This window comes from Syngnathus typhle, linkage group LG2 (assembly GCF_033458585.1).
Source record: "Syngnathus typhle isolate RoL2023-S1 ecotype Sweden linkage group LG2, RoL_Styp_1.0, whole genome shotgun sequence".
Lineage (NCBI taxonomy): Eukaryota > Metazoa > Chordata > Actinopteri > Syngnathiformes > Syngnathidae > Syngnathus > Syngnathus typhle.
This window is the reverse complement of record NC_083739.1, coordinates 24,042,709-24,055,989: the sequence shown is the minus strand read 5'-3', so window position 1 is coordinate 24,055,989 and position 13,281 is coordinate 24,042,709. Positions and strand designations below refer to the sequence as shown.

At 42.5% G+C, this 13,281-nt stretch overlaps 1 protein-coding gene across 3 annotated transcripts in view; it reads left to right on the top strand.

Moving 5' to 3' along the window:
* dip2ba (disco-interacting protein 2 homolog Ba) overlaps window positions 1-13,089 on the top strand; it is a 141,088-nt gene extending 127,999 nt beyond the window's left edge. For 2 of the 3 annotated variants that reach the window (XM_061272955.1, XM_061272954.1), the window contains exons 32-38: window positions 2,458-2,628; window positions 2,719-2,780; window positions 2,848-2,905; window positions 2,981-3,055; window positions 6,292-6,466; window positions 8,178-8,301; window positions 9,286-13,089. In XM_061272955.1, the coding sequence (XP_061128939.1) occupies window positions 2,458-2,628; window positions 2,719-2,780; window positions 2,848-2,905; window positions 2,981-3,055; window positions 6,292-6,466; window positions 8,178-8,301; window positions 9,286-9,538 (918 nt within the window). In that variant the 3' untranslated portion in view covers window positions 9,539-13,089. Of the gene's footprint in view, window positions 1-2,457; window positions 2,781-2,847; window positions 2,906-2,980; window positions 3,056-6,291; window positions 6,467-8,177; window positions 8,302-9,285 lie in introns of all 3 variants that reach the window. The other variant, XM_061272953.1, reaches the window with a different exon arrangement.
* Window positions 13,090-13,281: the final 192 nt, after the last annotated feature.

Sequence of the window (13,281 nt, the reverse complement as noted above, 5' to 3'; positions counted from 1 at the left end):
CTCCCATGAGCCTCAGCAAAGTGTAAACAAACAATCGCGTCCCTCAAACGAGCTCCTATAAAATGATCAGAACTGACTAAAGTTCGATCTAACGCATTGGTACTACTTACCTATGTTTCCCTTCCATATCGATCCGTAGATTTACTCGAAACATTAACAGAGCAGCCTATTTTGACATGAAATAGCCTCGCGCGTATAGCAGCTATCGTTATAGCATTAGCCATCCGCAAAAACCCATGACCCTCAGCTCGCAATCTCCCGTGAGCCTCAGCAAAGTGTAAACAAACAATCGCGTCTCTCAAACGAGCTCCTATAAAATGATCAGAACGGACCAAAGTTCGATCTAACGCATTGGTACTACTTACCTATGTTTCCCTTCCATATCGATCCGTAGAATTACTCGAAACATTAACAGAGCAGCCTATTTTGACATGAAATAGCCTGGCGCGTATAGCAGCTATCGTTATAGCATTAGCCATCCGCAAAAACCCATGACCCTCAGCTCACAATCTCCCATGAGCCTCAGCAAAGTGTAAACAAACAATCGCGTCTCTCAAACGAGCTCCTATAAAATGATCAGAACTGACTAAAGTTCGATCTAACGCATTAGGACTACTTACCTATGTTTCCCTTCCATATCGATCCGTAGATTTACTCGAAACATTAACAGAGCAGCCTATTTTGACATGAAATAGCCTCGCGCGTATAGCAGCTTTCGTTATAGCATTAGCCATCCGCAAAAACCCATGACCCTCAGCTCACAATCTCCCATGAGCCTCAGCAAAGTGTAAACAATCACGTCTCTCAAACGAGCTCCTATAAAATGATCAGAACTGACTAAAGTTCGATCTAACGCATTGGTACTACTTACCTATGTTTCCCTTCCATATCGATCCGTAGATTTACTCGAAATATTAACGGAGCACCCTATTTTGAAATGAAATAGCCTCGCGGGTACAACAGCTATTCGGTGACGCCCCCTGACTACAGTTACCGTAATGCTGGGAAGCGATGCGACCTTGGAATTTACTAGTCGTACTAAAACGTACTAAAACATTTTGGCAGAGCACTGTGTACAACCAGTATGGATCAACAAATTCATCACTTGATCCATATATAAGGCGCACCGGGCTATAAGGCGCACTGTTGACTTTTGATAAAAATTTAGGTTTTTAGGTGCGCCTTTTAGGGCGGAAAATACGGTACTTTGCCACACATGTTTTCAATCTCTCTTTTGTTGTCGCTTTCATGCATTTCTTCTAGCATTTTCCATGATGAGGGTATGTTCATGCTAACTTTATTCATGCACAAAGCGCTAAGTTACATTAAACTAGCGAGCTACACGTATAGCTCCAGAGTAGATGTGACCGGGAAATAAAGAAAGAAAAAGGGTGACCCAACAAGATATCATCAACGATAGCCCAGTGCCCCTTGTGACCGGAAGAAACCTCTACAGTGCATGTATGAGCTGCTGAAGTTCTTACGTTAAGAGCCAAATTGACTGCCTTTAACTTAAAAGCGGCATCATATGCATTTCTTTTGTCCCCCATAATGAGGGTTTGTGTATAAAAGCTTACTTTCTTCAGTAATGTCCGTCTTGATCTCGTTCTCTCTTCTTTGTGTCAATTATACGGCACTATTTGCCTGGGGGATGGACATGCGACCAATACACCACTCTTCTCCACAGTCACCCTGTCACATTTCCCTCCGCCCAGCAAAGTGGTGCCGCACAACAGTCCACAGCCTTTTTACGAGTGTATACAAGTGATCAAGTCATCACAAAAATCACGGAGATAATCCTATATAAACCGCACCGGACTATAAACCGCTGGGTTGAAAATTTGAGAAAAAAGTAGCGGTTTATAGTCCAAAATTTACGGTATTATAGCCATTTTAGGCAAATTAGAGGGCTATGACTTTGACAATCTGTTCTTGGTAATTTGCCTAAATGAGTTCCAGTGGGAAGTAGGTTGCCTAAAAAGATGGACAATGCTCTATTAAATATTTTTTTTATATTGGCGAAACATTGAATGCATTTGGATCCTTCACCATTTAAAAAGAGGTATAAGGGCCCATTCATCAGTGTTTGCCGCTTTAATTCTTATTGTATCCCACCGCAGTAAACCACGATGGTGTAGGTTGTAAGAATGTTGTGGCTTATCTGTTTATCTGTAAGAAGTAATCAAAACGTTCGTGTTGAACAACGCTTATGGTAAAAATATTTGACATACACAGCATTATCAACAATTGGATGGTCGCTGTTGCGATAAATATGGTTGTCTACCCGGGGCATAGTACATTGTCCATGTTTCACTGGTAGATCAGAAATAACATGTTTCTGTCAAAGACAAGTCTACAATTGTGTGTGTGTGTGCGCGTGTGTGTGCGTGTGTGTGCGTGTGTGTGCGTGTGTGTGTGTGCGTGCGTGTGCGTGCGTGTGCATGCCTGTGTGTCTAGGCACGTGGTGTAAATCTGTCGTGCGTGCGCAGCTGCGTGGTGATAGCCGAGGAGAGGCCCAGACTTATCCTCACGCAGTCTTTCTCCAAGCTTTTCAAGGATGTCGGTCTGTCGTCGCGAGCCGTCAGCACCGCTTTTGGCTCCAGGGTCAACCTGGCCATCTGTATGCAGGTGGGAATTCTGACATTCAGGTCATTCAGGTTTATGCATACATTAGTGCATCTACATGTTTCCTTTTTTGTTTTCCTGGCTGTGTTGCAGGGCACAGCTGGACCAGACCCCTCCACTGTCTACGTTGACATGAAGTCGTTACGCCATGACAGGTAATGCTCAACACTACCTTTGGGACATTTTTAGGTTAACAGAGTTATGAGTGTTTCTGTTGCTAAGGGTGAGGCTGGTGGAGCGTGGAGCACCTCAGAGTCTTCCACTCATGGAGTCAGGCACTGTGAGTGTCGATTATTGATAAATTAGCACCATGACACAGATCCAGCAGCTATCAGCGATTTTGTTCTGTTTGAAGATTTTAGCGGGGGTGCGAGTCATCATCGTCAACCCAGAGACACGAGGACCGCTGGGAGACTCCCATCTTGGTGAGGTAAGTGGCTAGAGAGTATAGCAGGAACTCACATTGGCTGAACTGGGCTTTGACCATATAGCCATATGCTTTTTGTGAGGATGTTGATTTAGACCTGTTTGAGTTTTTCAGGTTGAGATGTTTGACAATAAGAACCAAGTAAAGCCAGATCTAGACTGGGTACCTGCTGTATGTTTGTTACTTTTGATGAAACGTTTGCGTATCATTGTGGTAATGACCTTGATTTCATTTGATGTAAAAGAAGAAAAAGAAAGAGTTGTTCAGAGACGTTTATTGTTCAGTGGTCATTCGTCCTTACAGCAATTTACGATACTTACAACGTAAGGTGTTTCAAGGTTACAAATCGCAAGTAATGAACTACCATAAAATCCCGTAAGGCTAAGTTAAACCTCAATTTTAAACGCTTCGATTCTACGTGATTTTCTGTCTAATGCGATTTGGTCACGGACCACAATTTTTCCGTCGCATTTTAAATGGTTGAAATTGTAGAAATTACAGTGCGAAAAGACAAGAGGCAGTATCTACTTTTGACTACACAACGGCGCGTTTTTATTTTTCTCCTACTATATTCCTCAGCAACATGGCGCTGCAAAACACCTGTCAACCCGTTTTTCATCTTAAAGAGACTGCAGCAGTAACTTACAGGTTAAATATACATTAGCACAATGTAACAAATCAATGAATTATTCATTTTCACCCAGTACAGTGAAGTTATTCCCCAAATGCAAACGTTTTTCCCTACTGCAATTACCCAATACACTCGCATGCACGGCTCTGTATTTTTTCCCCTTCCAAGACTTTCTAAATAACGTCCTTTCGGGTTAACGCCATTCCCAAATTCTGGACCCCAAAGTCCGTGTAAACTCTAAGCTTAGCTGCTCCTTTTTCCCCAAAAAATTATCCCCAAATTGTAATGCATTACAGCACTCAGTAACTAATACATGACAAAAGCACATCGTGCCATAATGCATTACAATAATTTATTAATAAATGATGTAATACAATGAGTTATTCAGCATTTTCTCTAATATTTTTAGTGTTACTGAGTCCTGTATCACATTACATTTTCAGGATTACAATAAATAAGTACTCACAAATTTGACTGGAAATGAAGTCCATTGCGTCTACGTATTACAAGATGGGCTAGTTCCTTTACCAACCACTGTGAACAGGACTTTTTTTTTTACCTCTCTGAGGGATTCTTGATGCAATTTACAAACACATGGCTCATTTTGCATCACTGCAAAAATGTTTTCTGTATTTGAAACAACAACAAACTTAAAACATTGTTAAGAAGTCATGGCTTGTTAAAATAAAAAATGCAAAATGAACATGCATTCATTATCAGAACCGCTTATCCTGTCGCGGGTCGCGGGTGTGCTGAAGCCTGTCCCAGCTGACTTTGGGCAGTTGTCGAGGAACACCCTGAAGTGGTTGCCAGACATGCGCAGGGCACAGAGACAAACAACCATCCGCACTCACACCTACGGGCAATTTGGAGTGGTCAATCAGCCTACCATGCATGTTTTTGGGATGTGAAAGGAAACTGGAGAATTACAACTTAATGAACTCTGGATTGTGTGTGTGTTTTTTTTTTTTAAACGAATTCCGTATTTATTCTAATTATCGCCCAGGGCGATAATTAGAGAAGGTTTATGTCCAACAGGGGGGGTGGGCGATTAATAGAGAACACTTTTTGTCCGATCGCCAAGGGGCACTGAAATGGCCGACAATATGTATATTTTCCTTATGTCGTATGCAATACCTGTATCTCACTGGTGTTCTTAACGCTAGAACAGCGGCTGTTTTGATCTACTTTGAACAGCGGGGTGCGTCCATTGACGCTCCATCGATGCGACACGTTACCATCGCACATCACATGTTGCGCACGTCATGTTATTGCGATCGTCTTGTTCGAGCGCACGCCCCGATAACATAATTGTGTGAGGATATTGTAGCGGAGTGACGAGTGTAATCGTATCATAGTTTATGGATAAAAACAATTTATAAAGACCATTCGACGTGCTGTCAAATCAGTCATATTTAAATTTGTGCAATGACGTCGACATGCGGTCGCGGAGGAAAACGTAAGTTTTGGGGGGAATTTTTAACAGCATGGGCGATAATTGGAAGTATCAATGTTTTTTATTTATGTCATCGCTAACACTGGGCGATTATTAGAATATGGGCGATAATTAGAATAAATATGGAAAAATGCTTACTTAATATGGATCGCTCTTTAGCCATTCATATTTTTTCCTTTGTTGCATATTCTTTATCTAACTATCTATCTTATCTGTTTTGTTTGACCAATTATCAATTACAGTGGAGCCTCGGTTTTTGAACGTCCCGGTTCTCGAACAAATCGGTATTCGAACAAAAAAATTGAGATTTTTTTGCTTTGGATGTCGGACGAAATTCGGTTGTCGAACCTCGCGAGATTAGCCGAGAGGACCCGCATGCCAACTGACTCCGTTCGTTATTACATTCTTGTTACTCTGAGGATAGCATCAACTCTAATCATGCCTCCAAAGTGGGAGCAGTAAAGCCATCCTAAAACACAAAGACCCTCTTAAAACAATGCTACAGTGAGCGCCCGGCGCGCTGCGGTTGCGCGATCGGACCAAATTAAGCTCCTTGCGCACTGAGGTCCACTTAAATTTTGGAAAGTACATCAGGACATATTTTCTAAATTTCAGCGACGGCTCTGTCACAATAATGCGACCAGCGCGGTGTAGTTGCGCGGTCGGCAAGGCGCTACTGTTGTGCGTTCGGCGGTGCGGTGCAGTTGTGCGATCGTACAAAATTAAGCTCCCTGCGCACTGCGCACTGCGTACTGAAAGTACATCAGGACTTTTAAAATATTTTCTAAATTTCAGCGACGGCTCTGTCACAATAAGGCGACCAGTGCGGTGCAGTTGCGCGTTCGGCGACGCGCTACGGTTTCGCGTTCGGCGGTGCGCTGCAGTTGCGCGATCGGACAAAATTTTTTATTTTTTATTTTTTTGCTTGAAACGGATACATTTATCCCCATTATTTGTAATAGGAAAACATAATCCGGAATTCGAACGATTCACTTCTCGAACAGCCTTCTGGAACGGATTGTGGTTGAAAACCGAGGCTCCGCTGTATACGCTATCACTATTATTTAATACTAGCGTTGGGTGTCTGACAAAAAGTGACTGTGAGTCAAAATTAAGTCCAGTTTGTGTATGTGTGTTCTTACATGTGTGTAGATCTGGGTCAACAGTCTCCACAGTGCGAGTGGGTACTACACTATCTATGGCGAGGAGAGCCTGCAGGCGGATCACTTTAACACCAAACTCAGCTTTGGGGATCCCAACACGCTGTGGGCTAGAACAGGGTACCTGGGCTTCATCAAGAGAACCGAGCTACTGGATGCTAGTGGAGGTCAGCCACTATTTTACAGTTTACAGTCTCTTTGGTACATTCTAAGATCAGAATTGACATTTACATAACAGTCAGTCTATTTCTCAAAGCAATACTTACAAATAGCAAAACATAATAGTTTCCCTGCAAAGGTCATTTTCTGTCTCAAAATCCTTAGTGCAAAATAAACAAAAAAACATTTGAGCATCTCTCAAAACAAATATTTGTGTCCCCGAACTTATCAGAATGACAGGCCTTGGTGTCACTGTATGGCTATGATATGGCTGGCTATCCCCTTTTATTTTCTCAATCGATTTGATTTTAATTCACAAAAGTTCACTTCTATTTCAGTAGGTGCTACTGACGCAGCTGACTCGTGGCGGAGCTGCCGAGTGTTCAAAAATTGTCCATTTGTTTATTAATTGATATTTGTTCAATCCAATTCTAATCGATTTAATCGAAAACATCATTTTTTTATTCACTGGTTGATAGGCATATTTGCCAACATTTGGTTGTGAAAAATGTGGAAAAAAATGTTTTCAATAGCGTATAGACCTAAAGTTTATTTGCCAAGTTTTTTGCGTAATATTCACCACACGAAGGAAAATTATGCCAGCTGTTTCACAGACATTCAGTAAATTTCCATTGAGGACAATGAATAAATGAGCAGTTCTATTTAATCTCTGCTGGCCGCCAGGAGAAGGTGCTTAAAGCAGTTTCCTTTGTACATGCGCAGTCTAAGTACGCGTACCAAATTAGTCATATGTGACCCCTGGTTGTGTTCTGGTGTCACCCGGTTCGCCTGCCAGGTGTGGCTGGTGCAGTCACCCCTGATGGAGGCCTCTAGGAAGGCTCTCTGTAGCGTTCCTGTGGAACCGGGGAACCCTTTTGCAATGGGAGCGCTGGAGAGAACAATTAAGGCTCACGAGAATAGGAAACTGCATTGGAGTCTTAATAGGAGCCTTGCCCCTTGGGGTAGACTCAGAGCACCCTCTATATCTCCGCACCCCTGCCCTCTGCTGCAGTTTCCGACCGTGGGCATGGTCCCCAGCCAACTGGCTGCTTTGCTGGCTGGGTGGTCTTGACCCAGGGGTACAAGTTCCAGTATCGACCTACTTCCTTGTGACAAAAAAGACTGGTGGATAATGACTGACTATGGACCTGAGAGGGCTCAACCATCACTTCAAGGTGCACTTCCACATGCTAACTACGGCTGACGCCTCGCTCAGCCGGGGGAAGTGGTTTTCATTTGTCGACCTGAAGGACGCCTTCTCCCACATCCCAATTGCACTTCAATTGCTGTCACTGGCAGTTCCATATGGTCTCTTTGGGCTCTCCCTCACCCCACGTTTTGTGAAGGATGCACTTGCGCCCCTACAGTCTGCGGACATGACGGTGTTGCCGGACGTGGATGACTGGCTCATCTGTACAGCGTCAAAGGCTCAGGTAGTTCAGGATACGTCCACTCTTGCGTTACCGTGTTGCCCGAATGGGCATCTGGGTCAATTTAACCAAGTGTATGAGACCTGATTAACACCAAAACAGAATTTAACAGCTACGAAGCATTGTTGACCCTAAAAGTACAACTGACACAATGATGTCAAAATTGGACAAGTAGTTTTAAGAGACTTACTGATTCTGACATGAGAAGTGTACCAAAGCAACTGAGAAAAGTTGTAAACTAAGCAGTAAGTCGGGAAATTGTTAATGACTCAATGATTTTTTGCTACAGATCGCCATGATGCCTTATTTGTAGTGGGGTCCCTGGATGAGACGCTGGAACTGAGGGGCTTACGTTACCACCCCATCGACATTGAGACGTCCGTATCTCGAGCTCACCGCAGCATTGCAGAGAGGTGAGTGCTTAGCTTGTTTTTATGGTACAGTTGACTCCACATTTCTGACACTATATGATGGTGGGCTTTAAAAAGATCGCAAGACAGGTTGTGTCAAGCTTTGTGTAAAATTATTAGATGATAGAATGTAAAATTTAAATACTATAATTTATTAAATCAGGATATTACTAATAAATACCCAATCAAAAGCATTGCTTTAATTTATGGGTTTATAGCCTTTACGTGAATATATTTGTTTGTAATTTTCTGAGACAACATTCTCCTTCACATTCTAGTCAATGTTGAGTCCGGTACGCGCCATGTCATCAAGCAACACAGTGACTAAATAAATAGAGGACACACTATAGGTGCCTATGCTCAAGGCAACTCAAAAAATTATTTGTAATATGTTTTGTGCAGCCTAATTAGTCGAAACATAGTGTTTTGAATATTGCGTTTGTTGAATATGAATAAGGCAGGCAACATCCAACTGTTAATCCATCTCAGTTCATTTTGCCACTTGACGACTGAAAATGACATCACAGTTGCCAGGTCTCAGGTCACAACCAATCGCGGCTCACCAGTTTTCTGAAGCTGAGTTGTTATTGGTTGTGATCTTCGACCTAGCAACTGTAACGTAACTTTTCAGCCGCCCCCTGAGATGGGTAAAAACGGGCAAATTTTGCTGCTTCACTTATATTGCACAAACACAATCTATTAATCCAAATGCTGTGTTTAGACTAGTGGGGGCACATACCACATATTGTAAGAAACATGTTTGGTTTGATTTCCCCTTTTTTCACAAAAGCACCCACAGATTGTTCTATTGTTTGGTCAGTCATCAGGTATCCAATGCAAGAAACAAATCCAGTATTTATTCTTCTGGTAAACATGCATATTATTCCTTGTTTGGAGGCTTATTCTTTCAGAAACTGTGGGAGGAATTTGAAGTGTGCATAGATACTAAGTAATCCCAGACATCAGACTTGTATGTGTTCCCACCAGCGCCGTGTTCACATGGACTAACCTACTGGTGGTGGTGGCCGAGCTGAGCGGCTCCGAGCAGGAGGCATTGGACCTGGTTCCCCTTGTCACCAACGTGGTTCTTGAAGAGCACTACCTTATTGTGGGCGTAGTGGTCATCGTGGACCCGGGCGTGATCCCCATCAACTCCAGAGGGGAGAAGCAGCGCATGCACCTGCGCGACTCCTTCCTGGCCGACCAGCTTGACCCCATCTATGTGGCCTACAACATGTGATCTGAGAGAGAGGAACATTACGAGAAATCAAACCGTGCTTCCTTTGTCTCCCTCATTAGTCATCTTTTCAAACTAAACTGTGTTTAATTGCTTGTATTCTTCCATCTATTCATTGCTCTCCATGTAAACAGTTCATCAACACATTTATTTTCTTTAACGTTATTCCCCCTACACCCTCATAAAAGACCCTCACTTCTCAGTAGCAGGGAGGCGCAGCGATTGAAACTACAGAGAAGAACTTTCCTCCTTCCCCTTGCACTTTAAGTCCTCGCACCTCCGAGTCCACCTCCTTTCTGGCCAGAAGGGGACACGCACATTGTTTGCTTTGCCAGGGGCGAAACCTCCACTTCAGTATTAACATGTGCTGCCAGCCTGGGGTCCTGACAGTGGCATTGCATGTTACAAAATGTTCTGAAAATACACTGAGGCTGGGGTCCAATTGCTTTATGACCGTTTACCTGCTGAAAACTGAATTTTCTTTTGCTGCGGGTAATAGCCAACACTATGTTGAATATATAATTGAGCAGGGTTTTCAATTGACAGCACAAACTGGGTGAATTTCTGCACAAATCTTGCACAAAGGAGCCTTTAGCTGAACAGCCCACTGCATGGTAAGGCCATGTTCACACCCATGCGGATATTTACAAAAATATATGCCTTTCAAGTAGACATATTTTGCATTCCCCCCAATTCAAAGCGATTCCTAGGTGTCTCAATAACATGCCAGTAACATGTTTTCATCAAAATAACCAAAACATAAAACCTTGCATCACATTTTACCCTCCGTAGTTTTCCCTTGTTCATATGAACCTGTTTTCAAGGTGCAGTCTTTTCTCCTGTAAGTGAGCCACTGTTTCCACTCCACTCTACTGCTTCAATCAAGTATGGCGTCTGTTACCTTGATGCCTCGCTTGTGCATCATGACAAGACAAGCAGCTATTTGTTGTCAAAGCAAGCCCACATGATGACCATTTGTGTGTCCACTGGTGGAGAGCACTTAATCACCAAGCTGCCAAATTACATTTTTCAATTATTGCAGTGGGGCGGCTCGGTGACGCACTGGGTAGCACATCCGCCTCACAGTTAGGAGGGCGCGGGTTCGATTCCACCTCCGGCCCTCCCTGTGTGGAGTTTGCATGTTCTCCCTGGGCCCGTGTGGGTTTTTCTCCGGGCACTCCGGTTTCCTCCCACATCCCAAAAACATGCTTGGTAGGCTGATTGAAAACTCCAAATTGTCCCTAGATGTGAGTGCGAGTGCAAACGGTTGTTTGTCTCTGGCAACCGGTTCAGGGTGTCCCCTGCCTACTACCCGATGACGGCTGGGATAGGCTCCAGCACGCCCGCGACCCCCGTGGGGACTAAGCGGTTCAGAAAATGGATGGATGAATTATTGCAGTGGATCTCTGCATGAGGCGCATGCAGCGTCCATATTGGCAAACACAAATTTACCCCCCATGTTGACAACTTAGCTCAACTTTCGAGTAAGTGCCAGTTAGCACAGGCTAACTAGCGATCCACTCTGCTTACCTTTTAGCTGGGCATTGTAGTGTTCTGTGTACTCAAGGGGCCGGACTCCAACTGTGACTTAAAAATAGTGGATTGTCAGACAGCCTAGCTTCCCAGTCATGAATGGAGATACTCAGTGTGGGGATGAAATTATGCAAATTAGCAGCACTACTAGGTTACAGTCTCGCAAAATTCAAAAGGGCTTGCTCACATTTGGGAAAATAGGCAGCTAACAAAGGATTTCTGTGGTTGTTTAATTTCACACTTGATAGGTGTGTTGTAGATGTATGTTGTAAAAAAATTGGAGCTTGGAAAATATAATTTTTATTGTATTCTTTTAAATATCAATGTATGTGTGGACCTTAAGGGCTCCCACTTGACTCAACTGGTCTCTTGCTAGAGTCAAAACTGAATTTTATTGCATTTTTATTACAGACTAAACAGCCTTGAAATACATGACAAGTAATCCCTTTTAGCAAAAATGCAATATGTCTAACAGCAAGGGAAATGTATGTTCTAGACCATTTATTAAGGACCTTCAAATTGCTCTAGCCAACGAGAAATATGGCAACTGGATGTATTAAAGTTAAATGCAACAAATGACCCATTGAAAAACACCCGGATATCAAATGACGTTTTATCATCACTGTATTAAAAAGCAGACTTGCTGGACATTTCAGTTACAAGTCCCAATCTCAAATCCATTGTTATTTTTTTTGTTTTGTTTTTAACCCCAGATGTGGATGACTCTCAATGACATGGTCATTGCTAGCACATGTTCGCATTGTGTGCAGTCGTTTTTACGATGCTCAAAAGCTGTCCTATCAGCGCTAGTATGCTGTTCAAATAAGTTGCTTGTTAGGAGGCAGAGTTGTGCCTTTTCACAAAAAAGCTCCATTGTGACACAATGGATGAAGGAGTCGTATTATTAAGAGATCAGTGAGTGAGGAAACAACTTTTTGCCTTATTGAAACTCTTGGAACTTTTAATTTGAACCTTCTCCAATCATACTGTTCATATCTCTCGCTCATGTCGTCTTCACGTAGTCCAAGGCTTAATGAATGTCAAACACTTGAAAGCAAGGTAGGATGGCCGAGTGCTAGTTGTAAGCAAGTCATATAGCAAGATATATTAACAAAGTTGTAGGGGATCAATGAGGGGATAAGGATGTCAATTTGTAATCTGTGTGTTAGGTCAAATACTGTTATCAGCTGGTGTTACTGTGTACATGCAAATAGTCTACACTTGACTGGTCTTTAATACTTGACAGCATTTTTCTGCTTTCATTTGAAAAACAAAACGAAGAAAACACCAGACTTATTAGACTATTCTGGCCGGAACACCATGCACTTTTCACAATACTGGTGCGTACGTGCGTGTGCGGTAGAGCGCGTGCGTGCTTTTATGATGATATTGTTTTTTTAAGAAATTTGAAACTTCTTTAATGATTTGATTTGTTTTCATCTTTTATGTCACCACCACTGTAATTTTACCTTTTCCATCTAACTATAGAATTTAAAATACAGGATCTTAGAGTTTTAATTGCTTTTTTTTTCTTAGTGTGACCAACGTCACACGTTAACACGTTAAGTGACATGTATGCAACAGGCACGTTAAAAGCACTCATGCACCAGTGAAGCATTTGAGTCACTTTGTGACTATTCTTCTGTTGTAACTCTTACAAGTTTTTAATAAAGTTTTATAATTTAATGTCAACCTTTTTCGGTGCTATTCTCTTAGAGATGTGAAAATGTCCTCTTATACTGTCTGGATGTTCATAAATTGCTGTTCATTACAATGTTCTACAAGGGATTGTCTTCATTAACATTCATTCCACATCTCCAAAGTAATTCCAAGCACAGGCTGTTGTACCCACAATGTATACCTCAACAATGACTTGTCGCCTCACTATGCATCGATGAGCCGCAAGCAGTAGTTTGATCAATGGTGTGATTTCTTCAACGCTGTCTTGACAAGCAAAAACAAAGATTTCATGCTGTCGTTGGATGTGGTTCATGTGAAATAAATAAGATGCTTTGTCAGAAGCTCCTGTCATTTTGCCACGTTGCACTCACATTCCATAAATACCATAAATTTCGGGCTATAAGCCGCACTGGACTATAAGCCGCACCAGCTAAAATTCTTGATTTTTTTTAGTTTTATACTTATATAAGCCGCACCGGACTATAAGCCGCACGTGCGCACGAGTTATTTACAAAGAAAGACAGTACACAAAA